This window comes from Bos grunniens, chromosome 15, assembly GCF_055505025.1.
Source record: "Bos grunniens cultivar Pamir isolate PY7600 chromosome 15, Bosgru_T2T1.0, whole genome shotgun sequence".
NCBI classification, from domain to species: domain Eukaryota; kingdom Metazoa; phylum Chordata; class Mammalia; order Artiodactyla; family Bovidae; genus Bos; species Bos grunniens.
The window spans coordinates 28488588-28515727 of record NC_141179.1 but is presented as its reverse complement, the minus strand read 5'-3'; the positions used below and the strand labels follow the sequence as shown (position 1 = coordinate 28515727).

General features: G+C 50.7%; 2 protein-coding genes across 15 annotated transcripts in view; one reads left to right on the top strand and one right to left on the bottom strand.

The window, feature by feature from the left end:
- Positions 1-771: 771 nt before the first annotated feature.
- BACE1 (beta-secretase 1) lies at positions 772-26073 on the top strand. Of its 7 annotated transcripts, XM_086339400.1 has the most exons (10): positions 14910-14977; positions 15325-15661; positions 16191-16279; positions 17595-17811; positions 18276-18413; positions 19107-19241; positions 20169-20270; positions 20595-20744; positions 21007-21178; positions 21811-26073. In XM_086339400.1, exons 5-10 carry the CDS (start codon positions 18411-18413, stop codon positions 22050-22052), a joined length of 804 nt encoding a protein of 267 aa, XP_086195526.1. In that variant the 5' UTR covers positions 14910-14977; positions 15325-15661; positions 16191-16279; positions 17595-17811; positions 18276-18410; the 3' UTR covers positions 22053-26073. The 7 variants fall into 7 exon arrangements, with proteins under 7 accessions (XP_086195522.1, XP_086195521.1, XP_086195526.1 ...); XM_086339396.1 differs by lacking the exons at positions 14910-14977; positions 15325-15661 and adding an exon at positions 772-1709; XM_086339399.1 differs by lacking the exon at positions 14910-14977 and having other exon boundaries at positions 15240-15661.
- RNF214 (ring finger protein 214) overlaps positions 18692-27140 on the bottom strand; it is a 51569-nt gene continuing 43120 nt past the window's right edge. For all 8 annotated transcript variants that reach the window (XM_086339388.1, XM_086339389.1, XM_086339386.1 and 5 more), the window contains one exon: positions 18692-26681. In XM_086339388.1, the coding sequence (XP_086195514.1) occupies positions 26616-26681 (66 nt within the window). In that variant the 3' untranslated portion in view covers positions 18692-26615. The remainder of the gene's footprint in view (positions 26682-27140) is intronic.

The following is a 27140-nucleotide window of genomic DNA, read 5'->3' as shown; positions in this document are numbered from 1 at the left end:
ATCTTCTCAGGTCTCGGTCGCACTGCAGGCAGACTCTGAGCCACCAGGGGGAATCACTTTAGCCTGTTACTATTATGTTTTCCATGCTCTTTTATTATCTTGTTTAAAAAGCTTCTCTTTGGCTTTAATCAAGACTTCTGAAATTTGACAATATATTTCACATTTGATAAATAATATGTTAACATAATCATATGACTTTTCTCCTTTTAGCTATTTTAGCTCTAAAGCTTTTTGTTTTAAGCTCTTACCAATTAACATAAAGATACTTCTTGGAATGATAACACTTTAGAGCTATGCATGGCCATAACCTTCAGCTCACTGACATCACAGAAATCAGTAGGGGCTTGAAGGTTCACCTCAATGAGGGTGGAAGTGAGGGCGGGTAGAGCACCAAAGACACAAAAAGATTCAGCTGAGAGAAGCCCCAGGTGGCTCTCACCTGCCTGCAGGTTCAGGCTCCAGTGAAAGCAGACCACTCTCTGCATTTTCCCCTTTGACCTTGCTCTTTCCTTTGGCTGCTAAGAATACCCTTCTAAACCCCTTAGTCTTGCTATCCAAATCTCTGCTCTTAGAAAATGCACCCATTCTTTAAGGTTCAAATTAATTATCACTTCCTCCCACTGAGTCTTCCCAGGGACTCTCCCCACCCCCAAACCCCTACTTCTTAAAGTCCCATCATTCTGAGTGCTGCATGTGCATTTTTTTATTTCTCTCTGTGGCCCCAGGGCCTGGCAGAGTGCCTGGCATACAGTGGGTGTTCCAGAAATGCCCAGTGAAGGACTAACGAAATGAGAGAGGTCAGCCACCACTCCATCTCCACGGCCCTTCCCGCGCTCCCAGGGTTCTGCACGGTGGACTCCGGCTCGGCAGAGGGCATCCCAGACCCCTCACCAACCCCGGAAGCCAGGCTGCCTGCCGTGGGAGGACTACACTTCCCAGCAATCCCAGGGAAAAGCGAAAACCCTTTGGCTTTGACAGCCACCACCACAAGTCTTTCCGCCTCCCCGGGCTGCCTGGGAGCTGGGAGCTGGGATTATGGTGGCCTGAGCCACAAACGCAGCTGCAGGAGCCTGGAGCCCCTGACCTTTCCCTGCCGCCGCCCCACCAGGAAGACCAGGAAAGCAGCCTCAGACCTGCCATGCCTGCCCCGCCCAGCCCCCCGGGGGGCCTGAGACGGCCTCTCCCGGACCGCCGCTGAGGCTGGACCACCAGCCAGATGTAGCCGGGCTCCGGAGCCGTCTCCTCCCCTCCTGTCTCTGAGGATCTCTCCTGCCCGATCCCCACCTCCTGGCCCAGGGGCCGGCCGAAGGGCCTGCAGGCTCTGGAGCCCTGATGCCTTCCTGCTCACTCTCCTGAGAAGCCACCTCTAGCACCCAGAGTTGGGGGCAGGCCCCAGGGACGGACGTGGGCCAAAGTGAGCCCAGAGTGCCCCGAGGCCAGGGCCCACCATGGCCCAAGCGCTGCCCTGGCTCCTTCTGTGGATGGGCTCTGGGGTGCTGCCTGCCCACGGCTCCCAGCCCGGCATCCGGCTGCCCTTGCGAAGCGGGCTGGGGGGTGCCCCCCTGGGGCTGCGGCTGCCCCGGGAGACCGACGAGGAGTCTGAGGAGCCCGGCCGGAGGGGCAGCTTTGTGGAGATGGTGGACAACCTGAGGGGCAAGTCCGGCCAGGGCTACTACGTGGAGATGACCGTGGGCAGCCCCCCACAGACGGTAAGGTCGCTGGGCCAGCCCTGCCCTCCCTCCTCATGAGCCGAGGAAGAGAGGCTGGGGGTGCAGCATGCGGGGGGCTTCTGCTAAAATGGGGGCTGCATGGTGCGGGCTGGAGGGATCCTCTCCCAAACATGTCCTCTGGGATCATAGTGGCAGCATTCAGCCCCAAAGCCCCGCTTCCCACTTCCCTTCCCCTTGACTGTCCTCCCCTCACTCCTAGTCTTATACACACACCCCTCAGGAAGCATTTGGGGGCAAGAAAAACACGTGGATTGGGGAGGCCTGATCTGGGGAAGAGTCCAAACCACAGGGGCTGTGAACAGGTGTCAGCCCACACCATGCCTGAGTCTCCCCACCCCTTTGCTCTGGATCTTGGTCGCCCAATCTCAGCATCTAGGGTTCTGACCAAGGGATCCTGGCCTGAGTTGGATCAGCCCTTTTCTCTCTCTGTCTGGGCGGCCGCAGGGCAGTGAAGCGAGGTTTCTTGTGACCTCCACTCTAGCCAGAAGCTGTGAGCTGAGTGTTGCCTTCCCCTGTCCCTCCTTCCTCCCCACCCCTTTGCAGCCTGCACTCCAGCCCCTCCCCCACCTAATGCCTCCCTGAGCACTAGCCAGAAGGAACTGAACTGAGCCTGGGGAAAGGACAGATTGTAAATTGCATAGAACGAAGGAGCCAGAGCCCCCTTCTACGCATGAGACTCTTTCCATGAGCTGATAGGTGCTTGGGGGTGGCAGCGATGGAGAAAACACTGCCTGCCAGGTCCCCACGCCCCATGCTTCCTGACAGTCCTCCAAGGTACCTCCTAGGTGGCCATGGAAGGTGCAACCTTTGCGCCCCTGTCCGGGTTGGAGTTGGCCACGAGCAGCCCTCTGCTGGGTTGCTGTGGCTGACCTCTGTGAGCATTGCCTCCTCGGTGGGGGAGTCTGGGCATGGGTAGCAGGATGGCTGAGTGTGTGCTGGTGCGTGTCACCTTGAATCTGAGCCTGCACATCTCTGAGCCACCCCCCTCCCCCGGATCTGTGTCTGGGAGGCTTGTCCTTGGGAGGGTCGGCCAAGGTGGGAGTGTGTCTATGGGCAGAGGGAACCGCTACACTTCCTGGACTTCTCAACAGCACTTACACCAAATTTGGGGGAGAAGCACACTCCCCCTTTCCAATTACCTGATGGAAGCAAGCCTTTCAAGGTCCATGCCACCCAGGCCTATCTCTCACCCCCACCCCCCAGCGGATCCAGGCTCTGGGCTCCCCCCCTTATAGCGCACAGGGGACTATAATCGGACTTGAGGCAGTAGAAGGACAGAGCCTGAATCCAGGCCTCTCGCAGCCTGAGCCAACAGGAGGCCAGGTGTTGTGAGGGAGCAGGAAGCTGTGGGACCAGGTTCCTACTCCCGTTTCTGCTACTGATGCATTGTGCAAATTGTGCATAGATCCTGTGACATGGACACAGGACAGACTGTGGGACCAACAAGAGCTTTGGGGTCAGACAGACCCGGAATGCCAGCTCCACAACCCACAGCCTTTCCTTTTCCCAGCTGTGTGGCCTTGGGAAAATTATATAACCTCTCTGAGGCTCTTGCTGTGTCTTTAAAATGGGTGATATGAGATCTCCTTTGCAAGGTGATAGTGAGGATTAACAGACTTTGTAGGTGAAAGCATCTAAAACAATGCACCTAGACACATACTTGACCGCCAGTAAATGTGAAATCACTTTCTTCTAACTTGCCTGGCCACCTCTGCCTCTTCTGCGTTCTGCAAGGAAGCATAGAAACTTAAGTGTTCTGAGCCTCCACATTTTACATGTAGAACATGTAAATGGGGGGCTATTAACCATACTTCCTTGGACCCTTGAGATAAAGTGTACACCCGCTCAGCCCAGGAATTGACAGAGAGCAATTTCCTAATAAATGTCAGCTCCCTCCCCCTCCTTCCCAGGAGAAGGGGAAAGCAGGCTTAAAGTTCAGCACCAGCCCGAGGAGCCCGTGGCAGATGGGGCAATTCTGGGGGTTGTCTTACAGCTCCCAGGCCAACGCCAGCCAGTCTGTGCTCTTCGGTGACTTCAGTTCTCCCCCCAGCAGTCTGGGAGAAGGATGCCCTTTTTCCTGACCCTGGGCTTTGGAAGCACCAAATGAGAACGTGAAAGGCACAGTGCCCTGAACAAGTAACTGTGAAACTTGGGGTGCACTTTCTGTGTGCCAGGCAACTAATTGCTGGATTTGGGAGACTGAGCCACAAAGAGACAGGAAATGTATTTTCTGCCTCAAAGAGCTTGAGTGTGGAAGTGAAAATTTAAGTCCCTGGAGGAGGAAATGGCAACCCACTCCAGTATTCTTGCCTGGAGAATCCCATGGATGGCAAAGCCTGGTGGGCTATGGTCCATAGGGTCACAAAAGGATCAGACACGACTGAAGCGACTTCGCACCACGCACCCATACCTAGGTCAGAATCTCAGGCTGAATCTCAGGTTTGAAAATTACTGACCTGTAATACAGTGAGTGGATTCTGTAGGTGTTTTTTGCTTTTTTTTTTTTAATTTTTTTCCATCTATACTCTTCTGAGGGAGGGGTTCTTTTCTTCACTTTATTTATTTACTTTGGCCGAATCATATGGCATGCGGGATGTTAGTTCCCCAACCAGGGATTGAACCCATGACCACTGCAGTGGAAGTATGGAGTCCTGACCACTGAACCACCAGGGAAGTCCCTATAGATGTCCTGGAGGAGGTAAGAATCAGGCAAAGTCTCACAGAGATGTGCTGTGAGCATTTGTGAGCAAGGTCTTGAAGGATGGATAGGAGGGGCGAGGCCATCTCAGTGAAGAAAGGTCCCCCCAAACTGCGTGCTTCATTTGTGTATCCACCCCTTCCCACCATCTCCCTGAGACCAAGTGAGGACACAGTGAATGAGAGAACGAGGTGTGTGTGTTTGGGTTTACGTGTGTTTGTTCAGGAGACAGTGAGAAACCCAGGCCGGACTTTGGTCTGCCAAAGTGAGGGGAAAATTGAATTTGTGCAGCAGAATGACAAAAGAAGCAATCTTTTAGAAAGAGACATCTGAATTGTAGAAAGAATGGGACTGAGGGATGCAGGTAGCAGGAGGCTCTATCACAAAGGCCCAAGTGTAGAGGGCTGTGACAAGGACAGCGTGAGTCTGTAAGCGGGGGAAATGGGAGGGAGACCGGGCTGCGAGGGACGGTGTGAGGCAGTTAGACCAGACTTGGTAACACTGGTGTGAGGGTGAGGAAGAAGGTGTCAAAGACGATTTTAAGATTCCCATCTGGGATGAATTAGAAAATGACAAGACCATTTGTGAGAAAGTTGGCAGCAGGGGATGGTTTAGGAGTGCGGATATACGAATATATCTTTGTATTTATGGTTACAGCTTATAAAAGTTTTAAAATAAACTCTATATAGATTATTTTGTTCTTTCCAGTAATTCCTGCATTATATAAAAAGTCTTAACCATTTTAAGATTCTAGCAGAAGAAATGGGGACTGAAAAATAACTGGCCAGTTGGCTGGTCAGTAAACTGGACCCTGTCTCACCCTTGACTTCCCTCTCAGCCTTGCATGTGTGCTGTGCCAAGTCACTTCCGTCGTGTCCAATTCTTTGCAGCCCTATGGACTGTAGCCCACCAGGCTCCTCTGTCCATGGGATTCTCCAGGCAAGAATACTGGAGTGGGTTGTCATGCCCTCCTCCAGGGGGTCTTCCCGACCCAGGGATCAAACCCGCGTCTCTTATGAACTCTTGCAGATGGGTTCTTTACCATTGGTGCCACCTGGGAAAGCCCTACTCAGCCTTACTACCTACCTATTTGTGTATCTTGAAGGAGAAAAGAGTTTATTAGAGAGTTTATTAGAGATCCTGCTTCCATTTTCTCATCTCCCTTACTGTATTCATCAGCATATGTCACTGTTTTTTGTGACATAAAAATTTCATAAAACACCAAGCTCTTGAGGACAATGTCCTTTTTAATTGATTATTTTTCTGCAGGATTTCATTTCTCCTTAGCTAATATCTATGATAGCATCATACTCAGAAAAGGCACCTAAAAAGTGTCCAGAAAATGAATAAATAAAGTGTAAGACTTCTAAGTAGAACTGTTGATGAGCCATTTTAAGTGCAGGACTGGAGCTCTTCAAGAAAGCATTTTCATTCTCTTCGCTTCAATGAAAGAATGTCATCTCATTGGAAAGGTATGCATATCACCATCCAAACAATGGGGCTCATAATTTAACTGTTAGGATTGAAATCTGGTGGTGGTCAATTTTCAGTTTAACAAATATTTTTTGAACACCTACCATTTACAAAAGAGAAGGATATGTCAGTCTTAGTCTTTGGAGCGCTCATGATTTGGTGTAAGACACAGATACGAGTGCCTAAATATCATGTAAGACCAAGTACATTTGGTACAATGAGAAGTTAGTTCTCTGGTGGTCCAGTGGTTAAAACTCCACACTTCCACTGCAGGGGGTGTGGGTTTGCTCCCTGGTTGGGAATTCTGCATGCTGCAAGGTATGGCCAAAAAAAAACACACCAAAAACCAGAAGAACAGTGAGTCTTAGAAGTATACAGAAAGCAGCGGCTACTTCTGACAGTGTTAGGAAAGGCTTGCTAGAAAAGGTAGCATTTGAATATGGCCTAGAAAAATGAGAAAGCTTTGCTATTTGGAGAGTGGTTGGGGAGAAAAACTTCAAAAAGAGAGACATGAGCTATGCTAAGAAGCTGGAAGTTGTGATAAGGATGCTGTGAGGCTGACTCGAGGTTGGGCTTCATTCTGGAGGCAGCAGAGAGATGGTCTAGTGAATTTTGGTTCCAGGAACACATTTCCAGGCTGCAGGATAACTTGGATGGTCTAGAATCCAAGAAGAGAATCTCAATTAGGACGCACGGGTCTGAAAGATGTGAAGAAGAAGTCTTCAGAGAGATGGCATCACCTGTCCGGTCAACCGGATGTTCCCTGCCCCTGGTAGGGGAGAGGGAAGAGAAGTCCACTTCCTTTGAACTTCTCTGACTGTGTTTGTGTCAGGATACACAACAAAAGGAACAAGCTTTCAAAGCACAACGTGCTTCCCAGACGGTTTAGAGGTAAACAATCTGTTTGTAATGCAGGAAATGCAAGAGACACAGTTGGATCCCTGGGTCAGGAAGATCCCCTTGAGGAGAAAGTGGCAACCCACCCCAGTATGCTGGAAAATCCCGTGAGCAGAGGAGCCTGGCAGACTATAGCCCATGAAGTTGTAAAAGAGTCAGACATGACTGAGCAGTTGAGCACGTTTACAGCACAGTACAGTTTACCAAAATTCCATGTTTGTTATTCTGCTTTCATTACACAGGCAAGGTATTAGCATGTCCCTTTTGGGGAGGAGGAAACTGAGGCTCAGAGAGATAAGTGGTTTGCTCCAAGTTATTCAGTTATGGAAGAACAGAGATTCAAATCCTGATCTTTGGATTCCAAATCCACATACTTGGCTCGTTCCAGCACTCTATAGTCTGGGACATGTTGGTTGACTTTGAGATGCCAGTGGACAATTCTTGTGGATGCAACCAGCTGAGAATGAAAGTGAAAGTGTTTGTCACTCAGTCATGACTCTTTGTGACCCCATGGACTGTAGCCCACCAGTCTCCTCTGTCCATGGGATTCTCCAGGCAAGAACACTGAAGTGGGTTGCCATTCCCTTCTCCAGGGGATCTTCCCGACCCAGGGATTGAACCCAGTCTCCTGCATTGCAGGCAGATTCTTTACTATCTGAGCCATTGGGGAAGCCCTCAGCTGAGAATGGGGATCTAGAAACCAGGAGAGAAGTTGGGACTGGACAGGAAGATTTGAGGATCACCTGCAGAGAGGTAGCTATGGAAGTCAAATTAGCAAACAGACTTATTCTTTGAGAGAATGGAGAGAGAAGAGAGAAATGATTATGGGAAGATTATTGGGTACAGAGATCAAGAGAGCAAAGAAAAGTAATCAGAAAAGTAGAAAACTACAAGTGGGACTTCCCTAATGATCCAGTGACTAAGACTCCGTGCTCCCACTGCAGGGGGCCCATGTTCCATCACCGGTCAGGGAACTAGATCCCACATGCTGCAGTGAAGACTGAAGATCCTGAGTATTGCAAAGACCAGCATAGCCAAGTAAATGAATATTTTTAAAAAGAAAGAAAGAAAACTATGAAGATTCAGGGTCTCAAAACCCATGAAGGGACTTCCCTGGTGGTCCAGTGGCTAAGACTCCATGCTCCCAATGCAGGCGGCCAGGGTTCGATCCCTGGTGAAGGAACTAGGTCCCACATGCTGCAACTAAGACCCGGTGCAGACAAATAAATATTTTCTAAAAAAACAAAAAAACCATGAAGACACGAAGTGGTTTTCCTGACCCCTCCCTAGAATGATTTTCACACTGTGATTTGTGGGATTCTGTAACAGGACCTCAAGGGTGAGGGAGAGGTTAGGAGACAGCTAAGCAGGCAGACCCTGTACCTTCCACTTTTCCACTCACCAGGCACGCCCCCGTCCCACCTGCCTCCAAGTCTCCCAGGCCTCTCAGCATAGGTCAGTTTTGTTTTTAAACAGTGGAATTCCAGGTTTGGTTGATTGACTGGCAGATTGAGTTAAAAGGTTGAAAATTAAATTAATTACAATTAATTAAAAGGTTGAAAACTTTTGAACTCAAAGAACCACCCTTTAAGTTAGACAACCCCAAAACCCAACAACCCCAGACAGTGCTGGCCTCAGCACTGGGAGGCGACCTCCAGATTGGGGTTTGGGCTTTAACTGTACATAAGCCTCTGCTAGGACTCTCAGGCTGTCCTTTCACGCCTGTCTCCTCCTTCACCTCCCCAGGTCTGGAAGGAAAGAGTTCAGAGCTGGGAGTGGGAGGCATTGAGGAATGACTGTGTCCTCTCACTAAGGTAGGCAGTCAGGAGCCCTTCTTGGGTATCTCTGGTAAAGAGCTAAGCAGAAAACTGGTTAAAAATCCAGGAAGAGAAACATCCCTCAGGAAAGCTTCCTCCCTGACAACTAACTTCTCTGTCTGCTGGGGGCCACCTGGCTTGGGGGCCTGGGCAGTGGGGAGTTCTGGAAACAGACCACTTTCCTGGTCCTAGAGTTCCCTGGGCTTCTCCTGGCAGGAGGCTACCCTGGCTGCTGGCCACTGTAACCCCACCACGTACAGGCTGGACTTCTGGGTCGGCCTCTTGGGGTTGGGGAACACTACCAACTGTTTGACTCCAGCACCTGTGGAATTTTCACCAGATAGCCCAAGGCCTGAACCCTGGCGTCTCCTTATGGTTCGAGCAAACAGACCTATGTAGGGGACATAACTGGGCACCACGGGGGAAAGTGGGTAAATGCCAGAGATGAGCTTCATTTTCACCTGATAGAGATGATTACAGCCCCTGTAAGCTGTGGATGGGATGAGGTTAGACAACAGGAAGAACACACCATCTAACAGTAAGCAGGCAGCAGTGGCTGTGATGCCCTCAGAGCAGGATTTCCTAAGTGGGTTTCGTGGAGACTGAAGGTGCTAAAGAGACACTTCGAGGCAAGGACGGGATGGAGTTACAGGAAGTAAAATCTCTCTTCCAACCACAGCATTTCTGCTTTTTTCTCTTCGATACACTGGAATAATGCATGAGATTGGAAAAAGCTTCTGTTGCTTAAAAAAAAAATTTGAAAACCATTGTCTTAGATCTGTTGTTTCAGAATAGTAGGCATACATGTTTTTTGACCATTTACATTTATCATTGCATTTGAATAGGAAGCACTGATAAATATTAGTTGAGCTGGGTTTGAGCCTAGGGGAAACGGAGCAGCCTGTCTAAAGTGGGAAGGGCACCCTTAGGGTTTGGGATGACCCAGCCTCCTTGGGATTCTTTAAAAAAAAAAAAAAAAAAAAGCCCAAGACCAAGGAGTCTGCTTGCTCCCAGGTATCAATTGCCAGCTTCAGCCTGGAGAGCGAAGTGGAAGCAGAGGATGTCTGGGACAGGAGTCCATTTCTATCAGGTCAGCTGACTTGGTCAAAGTGGGAGGCGCCTGGATGGGACAAAATTGCCAGACTCAGTTCGAGGCAGGAGCTGCGTGCTGCGCTGGCCCTCTGCCATGCCCAGCTGCTGACTTGCTCCTTGTGTCCTTCCTTGCCCCTCTCTCTTAGCCTTGGGCAAACTCAGGTCTGGGGATATCCACTTAGGAAAGCAGACGAAGCTGACTCAGAAGCCTCTGGGACCAGCAAGTCCTGAAGTCACTCCAATTGCTCTAAGAACCTGTGCAGCTACTCCGTCAATTTCATGGGTATGGTGGGCATCCACTGTTATCATCACCATACACAGTGTCTGACTGGAAATCACCCCTGAAAGGACCCTAGGGCTGAGAACCAATAGCGAGAATCTATAGTCCCAGAAACCTGCACCAAATGAGGCAATTATGGTTAAGAAAAATCGTTACAGAGCATCTACTAAGAGCTAGGTAAGAACTAGATAATAAGCTCAGAAACATGCCCCCTGCCCTTGCGGAGCTCGCCATGTGTAGGACAGACAGACATCGGATAAATGGCTTCAAGTTGGATGAGGGGGTAGACGAAGCAGCATGTGTTCTTGAGGACTTGTGAGAGTCCAGGCTGGGCTGGGGCGTCAGGGCGAGACCTTTGGGGAAAAGAACGTGTAAATGGTGACTTGGAAGTTGAGCAGAAGTTTGACAAAACAGGGAGAGAACATTTCAGGCAAAGGGAAGGGACTATGAGCAGGTGACAGATGGTTGTGCTCCTGTGAAACTTGAGAAGCATGATGAGAGAGGGGGAGAGAGGGAAGAGATGGCATTTGGAGTTGACTTATGAGTGGTTAGGCATCCCCAACGTCAAGGGTCTCAGGATTTAATTCAGGAAGTTTTTTTAATCAGCTATCTGATGCAGAGTAACAAAGTAAAACAAGTCATCGTCGCTCAGGATTCTGTAGGTTGGTTGTGGCTCTCCAGCAGGCTTACCTGGGCTCCTCACGTGGCTGGTGGGTCAGCTGGGGGCCAGATGAAGCTGGGCCGGCCGCACTTCCTTCTCCATGAAGTCTTTCAACCTCAAGGAGGCAAGACAGAGCCTCCTCACGTACAATCCCAGGGCCACACCCCAGGAGGCCAGTGCCCTCCCCGCCCAGTGCACACACACACACACCTCTGCTTTCCTCCTTTGTTGGTGTCCCATTGGTCAAATCAAGTAATGTGGCCAAGTCCGAGTCAAAGTTACGGGGGATCACACAAGGGCATGGACACAGCAGTAATGATTCACTAGTGAAACAATCTGCCTTTCCTTTCCAAATGAGAGACAGGAATGTCAGGAGATGAAAGAGCAGACTCTCATGGATGGGCAGAACCAAACGACCCAAGCTTTGTGGCTTGTGTGTGTGCTCAGTCGCTTCAGTCATGTCTGACTGTGCAACCCTAGGGACTGTAGCCCGCCAGACTCCAGACAAGATTCTCCACAGAAGAATACTGGAGTGGATTGCCGTGCCCCCCTATAGGGGAACTTCCTGTTGCAGGGATCAAACCCATGTCCCTTATGTCTCCTGCATTGGCAGGTGGGCTCTTTACCATAGTGTCACCTGGGAAGGCTTGTGTGTAACAGGGATTAAATCCTTTCCCTTGATCTCAGTTTTCTCCTCCGTGAAATGGAAGAAAGGCTCCTACATCTCAACCAAGAGGCTTGTGATACAAGACTATAAGGGCTCCTCCCCATAAACTCTGAGGCCGACACAGAAGGAAACAGACTTTTGAGGCCGACACAGAAGGAAACAGACTTTCCTTTAGCAGAAAGAATCAGAGTTACAGCCCCCTCCCAGAGGTATGCAAAAGTGGTAAGACCCTAGCATAGGCTGCCAAGAAAAGTTGTGTTTGTTTGGCCAAAGCAGTAACTCTTAATAACTGGAGAACTCTCAGAATGAGAACAAGCTCCCATCTCTCCAGGCAAGTAGACAGATGACTCCTGAAGGTTCTTTTCATCCAGAAGAATGGAAACAACTCCCATCTGCTAGTGAGAGCAGGGGCCAAGACAGGTGGGATTTGGGGGACAAGGAGTTTACCCTGAACTCACCAGCTCCATGCCTGTCTCATCATCCAAGATCTGCTGCTGCAAACCACTCTAGGGGAGCCTTGCTAGTAGAGCAGAATGGGCAGGTGTGTTGGTCCCTGTAGGGCTTGTTAGCACTTCCCTGTGAAGCTACCAGCCCTCAAAGGCCCCCAGGGGCATGCTTGTTTGTTAAGTGATTGGCACTGACCTAGTCCTGACCCCAAGCTGCGGCCCTCTGGGCATCTCAAGGCCAGAGCTACAGAGGCTTCTGAGTTGACCTGGCCCCAAGGGATGGGGAAGACCTAAGATGATTCAAGGACTCCAGCTGCTGCTGCTGCTAAGTCGCTTCAGTCACGTCCGACGCTGTGCGACCCCATAGACGGCAGCCCACTCCAGGCTGCCAGTCAAACCAGGGGCCCTGGTGAGAGGAAGGCAGGTCTGAGCTAGAGCCACACCTATAATCTAAAAACACCCACAGTTTGGGGGCCACTGAGAGATCCCTCCCTCACCCTGAAAATAGGGTACATTAGCTCTTTCCCTTTTTTCCTCCAACCATTCATTAATTCAAGGAATACTTATGAGAATTTCCCTGGTGGTTCAGTGGCTGACTCTGTGCTCCCAATGCAGGGGGCCTGGGTTTGATCCCTGGTCAGGGAACTAGATCCCGCATGCCACAACTAAGACCCAGCACAGCCAATAAATAAATAAGATATACTTATCGCCAGGCACTGTGATACGCACTGGGGACACAATGGAGATTTAAAAAAAAATTAGACACAAGGAAAGGTGAGACTCAGTGGCAAGTCCTATGGAAGCATGTTAACAAGAGAATATGACCTGGTCTTTCTCCCTGAGGAAGTCCCTTCTGAGCTCAGACTGAAGGATGATGACTAGACAGAACTGCAAGTGGAAAGGAGGATGGTCCATGTAGAGTGAATGACCCACGCAACAGTCTTTGAGGAGGGACCATGGCTGATTGGAGGACCTGAAATGAGGCCAGTGTGGCTAGTGGGCAGAGGGCTTGGGGAAGTATGGGACAAGCTAGGCTGGCTACAAGGAGGCAGGGTTGGACCATGAAGGGCTCTATAGGAAACATTAAAGCTTTAAATCTTTATTATAATAGCAAAAGGAAAACCATTGACATGGGAGGGTAACTTGGTCACATCTACACTCTGGAAAGAACATTCTAGCCACAGTACAGAAACAAGTTGGCGAGATCAAGGTGGATGTACCAAGACCAGTTGAGAAGCTATTGTGATATTCTAGGATGAGACGATGAGAGCTCTGCCAGGGGTGGCAAAAGAGTTGGCAAGAAGTGAATACTTTCAGAGGCCTTTAAGCTTAACTGGACAGGACTCGTTGATGCCTTGGATAGAGATGTGAAGAGGAAGGTGTTAGGATGTCTCTGAAGTTGCTGACTTACGGAACAGATGGATGGTGACTAACAGAGGCAACTTTGGAGAAAAGACAGATGGGCAGGACCAAGTAAGGTCAGCCCTGGCCATCCTGAATTTCAGGTGTCTTTGAGGCAGTTCAACAAAGAGTGAGAACCTAGAGCTTTAAGTTCAAGAGTCACAGGGATATACGTGGTAATTACAGCTGCTGCCATGGGTGAGATGGCCTGGGGACACAGCAGAGTGGGAGAGGAAGCGGACCAAAGCCCAGGCCTTGACATGAACCCGCAGAGTAGACAGAAGATCCATCAGAGAGGTGGGAGGAAAGTATGCCACAGGGGGACAGGGACGAGTGTTTCAAGGAGGGAGGGGGCCTTCCCTGGGGGTCAAGTGGCCAAGACTCCAAGCTCCCAATGCAGGGGGCCCAGCTTCGATCCCCAGTTGGGGAACTAGATCCCACATGCCTCAACCAAGACTGGCACAGTCAAATAAAAAATAACTATTAAGGAGGGAGGGGTCAGCAGCACTGAATGTTCTGGAGAAGTCAAGTGAGATGACGATTAATTTGAAAACAGTCTTTTGTATTTGGTGATGTGAAATCCTTGGTAACCGTAGTAAGGGCTGTGCTAGAGCGGAGGAAGGGATAGAGGCGAGACTCAGTTTGAGGATGGGTTGCGGAATGAGTAGGAGGTGGAGAAATGAAGACAGCTTGTCCGATAACTTTGGCTGTGAAGGGAAAGGAGAGAGAGGGTGACTGGAGGCGGGTGTGAGAGTAAAGATTTTTTTTTTAATGAAGGGACAAGCATTTATAAATGCCAATAGGAAGAATCGCAGATTTAGGGGTGGGGGTAGGGTGGCATGAGAGTTGAATCCTCCCGAGCTAGGAGGAGGGTCCGCTGAGAGGCAGGACACAGCACAGCAAGGACAGGTGGGAACGATAGTCGTGGGGGGTGGGGGGGTCCATCTGGAGGCCCCTATTTGGTGAAATAAGAGGGGAGGGCGTCAGCTAAGATCTGGCTGCATGTAAACCCTCCCCTTGCAGGCTGCCCAGGGGACTCATGATAGAGATGTGGGAAGGACGGGACCAAAATCACTTCTCTCAGAAGCAGGGTCACAGTGCAAAGGGCAAACTGACAGAAGGACATTTGCTCGGGAGGAAATGGCAACTGCTTTATTTTGGTTTCCCCTTTTTTGTGGAGGGTGCAGAGGGGGAGGAAAGGGGAGCAGTGGGAGCCTGAATTCCTGGTGTGGGGGTGGGGGGCGGGGGTTGTTAGAGGGAGGGGGGAGTGGAGGGAGTCTTGCCTCCCTGGGCAGAGTGGGGAGACCTTCCTCAGGTGAGGAGAAAGGCTGGGACTGGAAGGGCACCAGGAGAGACGGCGGCCTCCGGGCTGGGAAGGGAAGGACCTGCAGAGAGGGCTCTTCCCTCTGCAGGAGAGAGAGTTGGAATGGGGAGGCCTGAAGCCCCCAGATAAGGCTGCCATTCCAGGGTCAAGGGTGGTTGGTTTCCCCTAGGGCCGGCCAGGCGCCCGTGCTCCACGCCAACCCCCCACCCAATCAGGGGCACCAGCTTGTGGAGGAGACCCTCTTTCTTTGGGGTCCACTGGTAACAGGGATCCCTGTAAACCTGAGGCCAGCCCCCAGGGTGGGGACCAGAATCCTGGCAGGTGGGGGAGGGCGTCCTGAGGAGTGGGTGGGTGAAGCAGCCTTTTTAATCATTAACCTGGTTGATTGAAATCTGAACTGCTGTGCCTCCTGCTTTATTGATTCTCTCTGAAAGCGCAGCATCTGGGGCTGGTGGCTGCTAAGAGACCAGGGAGAGGGACAGAGGGGAGAGGTAGGGGCTGGGCTGGGGGGATGAGAAGACAGGGGAGCTAGGCCAGGAGTGGGGGCTGGGAAGGGGGAGGAGGTGGGGTCCGAGGGCTGGGCAAGTGGGCACTGGGGGGGGTGTAGTCAGCAGAGCCCCAGAGGACCATTGAGAGCAGGAAGGAGCCAAAGAACCAGATGGTGGGGGGAAACGCAGTGACCTGCCCAGGGTGACAAGGTCAGAGCCTGCACCACAGCCGAGGTCAGCTGACTTCACGGCACTGAGCAGAAGCGATACAGAAATGGAGGGCCCCAAGGTCGGGGGAGGAGCTGAGGCGAAGGACACAGTAAGCCGCCAAGAAAGGACTCTCTTGACAGATCACTGTGCTCCTGGGGACCAGGGCCTTTCCTTTTTGCCTGTGAGGATGGAGGAGGCATCAAAAAATGGCTGACCGCCTGAGGAGGGGTCAGGCCATCTCGGGAGGAAGAAGGACGAGGCGGAAGAGACGAAGACGGAGCTGCACAGCGAGGAACGGCGGGACGACAGCTGTCTGTCTTCGCTGAGCCAACACCGGGGCCTGGGACGTGGCTTTTCACCAGGACCGCACACGGGGCTCCTGGCTCCCCAGTACCTCTGACAGTGGGCCTCCTACGTCTCGGTCACCTCTGAGACAGAGGGGAGCCCTTCGTGAGGAGCTCCATTCTGGCAGACAGGGTCAGAAACATGTGGTCTCCCTGTGCCACCCTGGTACCCACAGCGCCCCTGGCCAGTGCCAGCTCCGAGAATAGCTGGTCTCTGAGCTGGGAGGGGGATGAGCCAGGCTGCCTGCTGGTGACGTGGCCCCTAGAACCAGAGATGAGGGGAAAGGGCGAGCTCTGCAGACAGGCTGGGCCAGAACCCAGGGTGAGGAAGGGCATCTGATGGCAGAAACAGGAATGAGAACACGCACGCGCCAGTGACGTGGCTCTGATGACACAGAAAACGTCCCAGTTCTGCAGAGAAGACAGAAACAGACACAAGGCTTCTGAGGCCATGAGGAGGCTGTCACAGGACGCCACCCTGTGTCTGTGGTCCTGGTACTAACAGGGGCCAGTCTGTCCAGTCCTGCATCTGGGAGCTTCACCCTGGACACTCCAAAGGGAGACCACGTGGCCGGGGCGGGCCGGGGGTACAGGACAGAGCAACGCAGGGAGTGAGTCCAGGCCTCCTGTCCTAACATCTTTCTCTCCCTTTTCTCTGGCAGCTCAACATCCTGGTGGACACAGGCAGCAGTAACTTCGCAGTAGGGGCCGCCCCCCACCCTTTCCTACACCGCTACTACCAGAGGCAGCTGTGAGTACCAGGGAGAGCAAGGGGGAGGGCCCTTTTCCAAAGACCCAGGGCCAAGGAGGGTCTGGGCAGGGAGGAGCTGCAGGGAGAAGGACCAGCTCCCCAGACAGTGACCCAGTGACAGGAGAGGGGGAGTAGAAAGGCTGGGTGGAATGGTAAGTTAAGGGGCGGCCAGGACACGCTCCAGTTCCAAGACAGGGCAACTTCCCGGGGGAGGGAGGGAGGGAGGAGAGCAGCCCCAAAACTCACAGTACAATCTCGGGGTGCCCTGTCTCTCTGCCTTAACTGAGGGGCGTGGGGGCTCCATCCCACAGACCTCAGTGGCTCTTGCTGAGCACGCTGCAGTGATAGCTCCCTTTGCTGTGTCCTCACCTGACACAGTGCAAGGAAGCGAAGGACAAGCCTTCCACAATCCTACTGCCTGACCTGGTTATCAGGGACTGAAAGCTAAATGCTTCCCTGTGCATCCCCGGCGTTGCAGCTGGACATGACTAACGGGTGGGAGGGACAGTAGAAGTGGGCTTTTAAGGTATGAGGGGCAGTGAGGGGTGATCTGGGAGCCCCTTTAATAGAAGAGCAGGAAGTGGTGTATCTGTGTGAAAACATGTGAGCGGAGGCTGACATCCCATCCCTTGACTTGTAGGCAGATGCCAAAGCCATGTTCTCAGGCCCCTTCGCTTTAACTTTCCAAAGTCAAGAAAGCAGTCAGGGAAGGGAGCGTGGTCAGTCCCCTCGCTGCCCCATTACTCACACCCCCACCCTGGTCAGTGTGATCCCACACAGGCGGCAGGACACAGGGTGATGAGCAAATTTCCTCCAAGGGCTGTGCCTTGCCTACCCACCCTGCTGAGGTGCCTGTGCAAACCCTGTCCTTGGACGAACTTGCTGAAGAGATTCCACACTCACCCCGCCTGGTACTTTCTCTACCACTCAGATGGTACCACCAGGTCCCAAGGCAGCAAGAGTCAATGGCTCCTTTTCTTTAGGAGCGAGATAAGGTCAGGGGTTGAGAGGTGGGAGATGCTCGCTAGCTGTGCCTTCTGCAGAAGCAGGCACAATACACAAAGCCTAGGCTTGTTCTTGCAGGGCCTGAGCTCCAGATCTAGGAATATAAGCTGTGGACACAGGAGAACGAGCCCCAAGCAAGGTCCACTTGACATTCTGTCCTGAGTAAATCATCTACGGATGCTCCGTGGAGCAGCCCGACAGCAGCGTGGAGATACCTGGGATGAGATTAGGCACCAGGGAGTAGGTAGGATGCCAGATCCCTGTACTGGTTGTGGTTATGCACCCACAGATCTCTGCCTCCTTTGCACAGGTCCAGCACGTACCGGGACCTCCGGAAGGGCGTGTATGTGCCCTACACCCAGGGCAAGTGGGAGGGGGAGCTGGGTACCGACCTGGTGAGCATCCCCCACGGCCCCAACGTCACCGTGCGCGCCAACATTGCTGCCATCACGGAATCAGACAAGTTCTTCATCAACGGCTCCAACTGGGAGGGCATCCTGGGGCTAGCCTATGCGGAGATCGCCCGGGTGAGAGGAACAAGGCACTCTGTCTGCATGCTGCACAGGGACAGAGTTGGAGGAGAGGAGGGGCGGGAGGGAACTGAGGGAGGGAGGGAAACAAATCCGTTTAAAGAGCTGCTTGACAGGGGACAGGGTGGCAGTCTGAACTTCATCCCTACAGAGGGCTGAACTATGCTGACAGGTAGAGGAACAGGCTATTTTTCCTACTGACTCTCAGATCTTTAAGAATAAGAGAGAGGCCCCCATAACTCTGAGACAGGTTAAGCAGATGGGAATCAACAATCCTGTAGATCTTTTCTGTTTGCACTGCCAGTGTGCCTTGCTGTCCCTCTCACCACCAAGTCTCAGTACCTTAAGATGGTCTTTCCCCAGGAACACCCTCCCAAGTTTTGCTTTTGCCCCCTGCCCCATTTCTCTTTCCACCGGGGCCCTCTGAGCCAGGACTCACTCCTTGTCTCTCTCTGCCACAGCCCGATGACTCCCTGGAGCCATTCTTTGACTCCCTAGTGAAGCAGACCCACGTGCCCAATCTCTTCTCACTGCAGCTCTGCGGCGCTGGCTTCCCCCTCAACCAGTCGGAAGCGCTGGCCTCAGTTGGAGGGAGCATGGTGAGTAGGTCCTAGGAGAGGGGAGCCCCCCTGCTTCCCACCCTCTGAGGCGCCACCACAGCCTTGGGCTCCACTAGTGAGAATCAAGAGAAACCTCTGTATAGTCCCCACCTCCACTTTTCTTCTTCCACCCTTGTCTTCCTGCATCATTCCAGAAAGGATTTGAGGCTCCTATGGTAAACTTGGAAAGGAGAGAGGATTAGGAAAATTTCAAAGGAAGTAAAAATAAGGCCTCTCAAATCAAGATGATTCAGTCTGACGATCAGAAGGCAGAGATGTAAGGAGTTTAAAAGTCCATTTATTAATTAATTAGGACAACTGGTGAATGGTTCTCTATCTCCAACAAGCAGAGAAAATAAAACTTGTAATATAAGCAAGTTATCATTCACTCCACATTTATTGTGCCGGTTTAGGTTTAAATAACTTTATATCAAGGGTTGTGTGATTCTGAAACAAGTAATTAAAAATCCTGGAAAGCCTCCTCCCCTGAACACATCCTTGACACACTGAAGAGAGCATCGATCGCTTTAGGACGGGGTCTGATTAGATGCAGGAAAATGAGAACGCGGATGTGTAGAGGGCTCTGCCCTGCCGCCCCCTCAGCCCCTAAATGGCTGCTCCTACTGCTGGCACTCTGGGTGACTTGCTGTCCTTCTGTGTTGGCTCATGGGTACTGCCTTTTTTTTCCCCTAGATCATTGGGGGTATCGACCACTCGCTGTACATGGGCAGCCTCTGGTATACTCCCATCAGGCGGGAGTGGTATTATGAGGTGATCATTGTACGGGTGGAGATCAATGGACAGGATCTGAAAATGGACTGCAAGGAGGTAACAAAACCCAGGGGGAAGCAGGGAGAGGTAAGGGGGAGCAACAGAGCATGAGGCCAGACCCTGAGTTATGAGGCTGGGAGGATAAGGCATAGGGGCAGGACCTGCAGGAGGGTTGGGGGCTGAGCGCGGGACTGCCAGGAACCTAAAGGTCACAGCAGGACCAGAGGTTTAACGTGGGACCGGGGCCCACATGAGTTAACGTCTCGTAAGGAAAAACCACGTCTTGCTTTGTGACCCTGGGCGAGTCGTCCGAGAGGCAGAGTGACCCGATGCTGTAGAAGGCTCTGGCTTCAGAGTCAGAGCCTTGGTTTCTAGCTCTGTTCTAGCTACATGCCCTCAGGCAAGTTACTATGCTGTGTTTCAGTTTCCTTATCTGCAAAATGGAAGTAAAAACAGCTTTTCCAAAGACTGGTGAAAAGAGAGAAAATGAATCAAGTGTTTAGCCCAGTGCTTGACACACAGCAGGAGCCAGCAGTTGAACTATTTGGGCATTCCTTACCTAGATTCTTAATGTACATTCAGTTAGAACAGATGCAAATGTATTATGAAAAGTTAAAAGTATTATACAAGACGTTTTTATTTTCAAGATTTGGAGAATGTCTACCCACCTAAGAAAATACGAGTTAACGTTTACTGACTGCTTCCTATGTGCCGGGCACAATTCTCAGCACTTCAAATATATTAATTTATTTAATGCTTATAATAACTCTTTGAGGTAGGTACTATTATTATCCTCATGTTACAGATGAGGAAACTGAGGCACAGATGTTCAGTAACTTGCCCAAAGAGATCCACCAAAGAAGTAGCAAAGCCAGGATGCCAACCCAGGAAGGACCCTAAGCAGTCAGACTCACCCCTCCAATTCTGGCCAACGCCTGGCATCAAAAAGGCTTTTGATATGCTAACCTGTCTTCTCCCTCTCAGTACAACTATGACAAGAGCATCGTTGACAGTGGCACCACCAACCTTCGATTACCCAAGAAAGTGTTCGAAGCTGCTGTCAAATCCATCAAGGCAGCCTCCTCGGTCAGTGGGAGTAAGGACTGGGGTACAAAGATAACAGTGTCACGGGAAGTCATGAGGGGCACAGTCCTCCACAAGAGCCAAGACGCCTACCCTCAGACTCCTCTACTTAGATCGCTTGAAAGTGGTTCTCTTCCATGGGCCTGTCTGTTTGCACACAGTCTCCCTGGTCAGTTTCAGCCTTCACTCTTGCTCTCTTCCTCTAATCCTTGGGTTTTGGCTTAGCTTCCCTTGGTTTAGATACTTCATGTCTAGGGCCCAGTGAGTGTGATCTGAAAATGGGAGGGGTGAGGTGGTCTCATTGTTATCCCTTTCTTGCCAACACAGACGGAGAAGTTCCCAGACGGTTTCTGGCTAGGGGAGCAGCTGGTGTGCTGGCAAGCAGGCACCACCCCATGGAACATTTTCCCAGTCATCTCACTCTACCTAATGGGTGAGGTCACCAACCAGTCCTTCCGCATCACCATCCTTCCACAGGTATGTCCCTAGCCTTAATCAGTGGGATGCCAGGACGAGAACAATGTACATACTAAGAGATAGTCAGCAGGCCTGGCTTCCTGGAACTTGGAAGAGAAAATAGATGAGGGCCCAGTGGTAAAGGGCTTTGGGGGAAACCAAACCCGTGGAGCTCAGGGCTGGCAAAGGAAAACGCAGCCAAAGGGCATCGACACCAAGAAGGCAGAGATGGTGTGGAAGAGAGGAAAACACGAACTCTCACCCTGTGACTGCTTATCCTTAGCAATACCTGCGGCCAGTGGAAGATGTGGCCACCTCCCAAGACGACTGTTACAAGTTCGCCATTTCACAGTCATCCACCGGCACTGTCATGGGAGCGGTCATCATGGAGGGCTTCTACGTGGTCTTTGATCGGGCCCGGAAACGAATTGGCTTTGCTGTCAGTGCTTGCCACGGTGAGAGCACCAGGGATGAGGGTGTGGGGTCAGTCTACTCACCCTGTCCAGCGGTGAGGGCACAGGCCCCCGTCGGCCTGGGAGGGAGGTACCTCAAGCCAGAGGCCACCATTGTGCAAAAGCTAGCGTCAGTGCTTGTGCTTCTTGTGGTCGCTTGGCATGGTGACCCCTGCCTGGACTGGCAACCTCTGTTGGAGACTCGGAGCAGTAACATTTGCTTCGGCACCCTGGAAAGCTCTAGATCCACAGGGAGCAGGCTGGGCCAGCGGTGACCCTGTCAGCTGCCGTAAGCCAGAGTTGAACGCGACTAACAGGGGCTTGCCACTGAATTTCAGCAGGAGCAGGTGAGTTTACTAGGTATACGTGGGGTTGGCTTTTTGGTCAACTTAGAATGACTGGATTTTAGGTATCATTCCTACTGGACAGGGAGACAGGAAAAGGTTGCTGCCCCCAGTAACCTGTGGGGGAGAGCCGTGCCTCCACTAGCACTGGCTGTCTGTCCTGCTTCTAAGAATCACCCAGAAGGGAGATTTACAGCCTCCTCAAGGGCTGGTTTCAAGGCCTGTCCCAGGAAGTTCGTTTTGCTGTGTAAATCCTAGCTGCTTTGTGACTCACATATGCCCTTTCCCCAGTGCACGATGAGTTCAGGACAGCAGCGGTGGAAGGCCCTTTCGTCACCCCCGACATGGAAGACTGTGGCTACAACATCCCCCAGACGGATGAGTCGACCCTCATGACCATAGCCTACGTCATGGCCGCCATCTGCGCACTCTTCATGCTGCCCCTCTGCCTGATGGTGTGCCAGTGGCGCTGCCTCCGCTGCCTGCGGCACCAGCACGACGACTTTGCTGATGACATCTCCCTGCTGAAGTGAGGAGGCGTGTGGGCAGGAGAGAGAGATCCCCCCGAACCACAGCTGGTGGTTCACTCTGGTCACCAGGAGGAGACACGGACGGCACCTGTGGCCGGGGCACCTCAAGAGCCTTGCCCACCCACAAATGCCTCTGTCTTGACAGAGAAGAAGGAAAAGCTGGCAAGGTGGGTTGCAGGGACTGCACCTGTAGGAACCAGGACAGGGAAGAAAAAGTACTCTGACAGCGGGAATACTCTTGGTCACCTCAAACTTGAGTTGGGAAATCCTGCTGCTGGAAACTTCAGCCCTGAACCTTTGACCACCATCCCTTTATAGAGTCTCCAACCCAAAGTATTCTCCTTTTCTTACTTCTGGAAGTAAGGTGACCCCCCACAGGTGTCTGCAGTACCCTGGCAGAGCGAGGGCGAATCCCGTTTCCCTGCTGGCCAGTCAGCGGGCACGGATGGACGCACAGTTTGCTATTTGCTTTAGAGATAGGGACTGTATAGACAAACCTAACTTTGGTGCAAAGACTGCCTCTTGAATTAAAAAATTATTAAAAAACAATTTGTACAAATAATTTGTACAAACGGGGGTGGCTGGATGAGGAGACAGAGAGGGAGTGCAAAGACAGGGAACAGCTAGGATCAATGCTAGGCAAGGTTAGAAAGTGCCTGCTCGCTAGGCCCAGTTTTAGACAGCATCTCCAAGACAGAACCCATCTTCTAAGATGGATGTTGCTTCCCAGTGTCTTCTTTTCTGTGGTTGCAGCCTGACCAAAAGTGCGATGGGAAAAAGGGCTTCTCTAGCCAAAAAGCTCTTTTTAGCTCTCTTAAAGGAAAAGTGCCCACTAAAAGGTTCCATCTGACAAATGAGTTTCTACCTTATTAATTCCTTGTCCCTACCTGAACCCTCTAGTCTACATGTGATAGGCAGCACTGAAACATCCTCAACCCCCAGGAGCCCCAGATGCCCTACGGGAAATCAGCCAGAAGAGAGCAAATACAACAGGGCTGCACTTTGTCTTCCTGGCTGCCTGTTCACCCCAACCCCGCCCAAGCCCCATTCCTCCGGAGCTTCGCAGCTGAGGTGCTAAGAGCAGATAGGAGTCCTCTCCTCTCTAATCCTTGAAAGCAGAATCCTGGAGATTCATTCAACAGGTACAGAGTTGATGCTCTGTACCCCTGCCTGGATTTCTTTCTGTTCAGCTGTAAGTGGTAGTAACATCTTGACATAATCATAGCAGCTTCGTTGCCTTCTCACCCTCTCAAGGTCGCCCTCGTTTACTTGGCTAAGGCATCCCACAGTGGCACCAGTATTATGCCAAGAGTGTCAGGAACGCAGGGCTTTCTGGCTCCAGCAGCATCACCTTCAGGAACTAGGCTGCGTGGAGAAAGGATGGCAGATGCCAGGCTTTCTGATTCCCTTCACCACAAGAGTCCCTTGATGGAGGCCATCCTTGGCCCCATCCTCCTCTTTACTTCCCATTCCTCATATGACTTGGGCACCCAGGCTGGTTCTTGGGCCAGGCAGTGGGGACCAAGTTCATTTCCTCCCTATCAGTTCTAAGCCAGTTGACTAGACCAGTGTTAGTGGGAAGAGCTGAATTCTCTGACTGTTCCACTGGATCCTATTCCTATCTGGTCAACACACTGCTTCCAGGTATGGAACCTGCAGAGAGTGGACATACCTGCAGAAGAGGCAGAGGGAAACACAAGGAGGGCCTCGGGAGATCCTGGCCTCAGTCAGCTGCCCACAAGCCATAAACCAATAAAACAAGAATACTGAGTCACAGTTTTTTATCCGAGTCCTCGTCATTCCCACTGCACTTGATGCTGCTCTGGCTGGCTGGGAACACCCCATGACCACAGAGACTGACAGGAAGATTGGAGACTGTCCACTTCCGGTTCCGAACTTACTGTGTAAATAAACTTCCAGAATTGCTTCTATGAAATGAAAATGCCACGTTCTGCTTTATAATTCTTGAACCATGTTGGGGAAAACTGGCTTTCCCCAGCTCTTTCCAGGGCATAAAACTCAACCCCTTCATTAGTAAGACTCGTTGTCCGATTTTTTTCTTTAAAAGAGAAAACTTGTACTTATTTTTCTTTTCATGGTTTCTTCCTTTCTTATCCTGAAACCATGAACTCTGAAGTGTAAAAAAAATCTTGACCACAGCTTCTTGCTTGTAAAAATATGTATTATATATTTCTATTTTTAAATCTACACCAGAAAAATGACTGTGCCATCCCCACTCACTGCATCAGAGGCCTTCCCTGTGGGTCTACATGGCTTGTACCAGTGCAGGCCAAGGGACAGAGGGAAAAGGGAGAACAATGGAGGCCAAAACGTAAGTGTTGCTTTTGGATGGATCCTGAACAAGAAAGCGGAGAGCGATGAGACCCCGCCCCCACACACACCCTCCACCACACTGTCCCCCTGTGGCAGCCGGCTTTCCAGGGGCTTTCACTAGGAAGCAGTTAAGCCCCCTATCCCCTCCTTTTTTCTCTTTACTCCTTTGGTGTCAAGGATTTGTGGAAAAGAAACAGAATATTCTTTATACCCATTTCTAATTTCTAAATTTTCATGGGATATTGAAAAATACAGCAAGTGGCCGGAAGGCTGCTGCAAAGTTGAGGGGAGATAAAATCTTAAGATTCCAAGATAAAAAATGAATCCCTCCCCCAAGTGAAAAAAACAAAGAACTGGTCTTCCACATTGCCGCCTTCCCTGTTCATGATAGCTGCCAAACGGGAGACATTAACATGTCATTAACCAAAAAAAGTGGGTCATCTGACCTCTACAGTGGGGAGTGTTCAGGCCATTTCAGTCACCCTACAAGATGCCAAGGAGATCCCGGGAAATCCAGCTCCTTATACTGATGCCAGTCAGTAAACCTGGGCAAGTGAGACAAGAGAGGAGAAAGAGTATGTTCATGACCTGACAGTCCCGGGTGAAACACAAAGCAGGAAGAGTCACATGAACACAGAGGAGAGAATTATTTGCTCTGACAGGAAAAGTCTTTGCTACCCTCATAAGTACTGCCAGTGCCAGTAAGCATTTCCAGGTCCAAGAATGGGAAAAATTCAGCTGTTGGTAATATAATAATATCCTTTCCCTGGAGCTAATTTTTTATTAATGCTTAATTTTTACTTGGGCTTTCCTGGTAGCTCAGCTGGTAAAGAATCTGCCTGCAATGCAGGAGACCCTGGTTCAACTCTTGGGTCGGGAAGATCCCCTGGAGAAGGGATAGGCTACCCACTCCAGTATTCTTGGGCTTCCCTGGTGGCTCAGCTGGTAAAAAATCTGCCTGAAGCCATTGCAAGAGTAAAGATAAAAGGATAGGAAAAAATTCAAAGCTCTAATAGAAACTCAGCTTTCCCAAGTATAAACCTAGGAACTGGAAGTGCTCAGTAAGAAGAGGTGGAAAAATGACTCAGTTCCAACTAGTTATCCACAGAACAAATGACTTATAAACTTGAAATATAACTTCCCTTCTTCATATTACTTTGGTCTCCATTTTCTCCCTGATAGGAAACATGTCCCCATAGCTTTCTGGCTTCAAAAATTCAAACCTATATCCCATGATCATTCTGAAAGTAATTTTGCACAGACATCTCCTCACCCCAGTGCCTGCCTGGAACTCACTCAAGGTCACCAAACAACTTGGTTGTGAACCAACCGCCTTAACCTTCAGGGGGAAGAGGGAATAGCTAGACCAGGAAACTGGAAGTGAATGGGGAAAAGGTGAGGACTTCACAAGCTTGGTCTATGAGAGCTTGATCAGAAGCCAAGGCAGTGGTGGAAACGGAGGGCATGGCCCAGAACAGACCTGTGGGCTGTGCTAGTTTCTAAAGAGATGACTACCCAGGAAGCAGGGAGGACAGAAGTCTGTGGGAGGCATGGGGGCAATGGGACCTGGTTACACTGTTATTCTTGGACTGTGAATTTTGCTGATGTAAAACAGACTATTCTGTAAACCTAATGTCATGTACAAATAACAAGTGTTAACGCAGTAAAACATTCAAAATGAAAAGTCAAACTGTCAGGGTTACATCTTGTTTTCCTCAATCAGTCTCATTTTCTCCATTTGGAGGAGAGGGGCTGAACAGCACTGAGGCTTCCGGAGGCTTTCAGTGAGCAAGGCATCTGGCTGAACAGCAGGTGAGCACCAGGGTTCAAATCTGCATACATGAGCCTTAAGAAAATGGACTAGAGGCTGAGCCAAACCAAAGCAGGGTGACCGTAGAGCAAGAGCAGCTTCCTAGCTGGTTTTTACATGTATCTGAAAACAGCCCTAGGCAGGAATATCGTAATTTCAAGGCCAAATGAAACATCACCTTACCTACAATCTGCTTCCCCCAGAGGACCTGCAAGGTGAGGGGGACAGACCATTTCTGCATAATATACATACTTTCATTTACGAACATTTGAATACAGACTTTCTATACACACATTACCTATATAATAAAAATGTACATGGCATGAGTATATGTCACTGTATAAATATAGAGTTTTAGAAATCTGGAACCCGCGCATCCTGTTCACATCAGTTTCTCCTCTTCATCCTCCCAGTCAGGTCCGTCATTTAAGAGTTGGACAAAAGGGACAGGTATCATTTGTGTTGGTCTGGGCCCAGAATTTGATACACTGGAAAGAAAGAGAGACATACCTCAGGTTGCTCTGAAAAGATGGAGAGGGGTGGAGAGTGTGGTTAAGGTTTTCAACAGGTGCATGGAACGTTAACTAAGTCAGAAAAGCTCACTGGAGGACCTGAGGGCTGGTTCACTGGCTTTTACCTCCAGAAGAGTCTTCAGAGCAGGTGAACCTGATTTTTTTACAGGGAACACTAAAAACCAGCTCATCACAGTGTGAAGCTGCTTTCTGTTGACTGACTAGGCTTGCTGCTTCTTACAATCCATTCAGGATATGCATTGCCCTCAAATCTTATTCAGGGTTTTCCCTTCCTAAGAATATAGATGTAAATTTAGTTTCTACCTCTTAGAAACACAAAATGAACAAAACAAAATAGTAAAAAGGAAATCATCCCGGGTGCTAAGAGACTTAACTCAATCTGGTAACATAAGAGATAGGAATAACTTGTCAGTT

What these genes read in the sequence shown, in the direction of transcription:
- BACE1 (XM_086339395.1), top strand. Translation starts at nt 1,449, where the DNA reads ATGGCCCAAGCGCTGCCCTGGCTCCTTCTGTGGATGGGCTCTGGGGTG. An exon ending in CCTCAGTTGGAGGGAGCATG is followed by an intron (nt 18,414 to 19,106) that starts GTGAGTAGGTCC and finishes TTTTTCCCCTAG; the next exon opens with ATCATTGGGGGTATCGACCA. An exon ending in TGAAAATGGACTGCAAGGAG is followed by an intron (nt 19,242 to 20,168) that starts GTAACAAAACCC and finishes TCTCCCTCTCAG; the next exon opens with TACAACTATGACAAGAGCAT.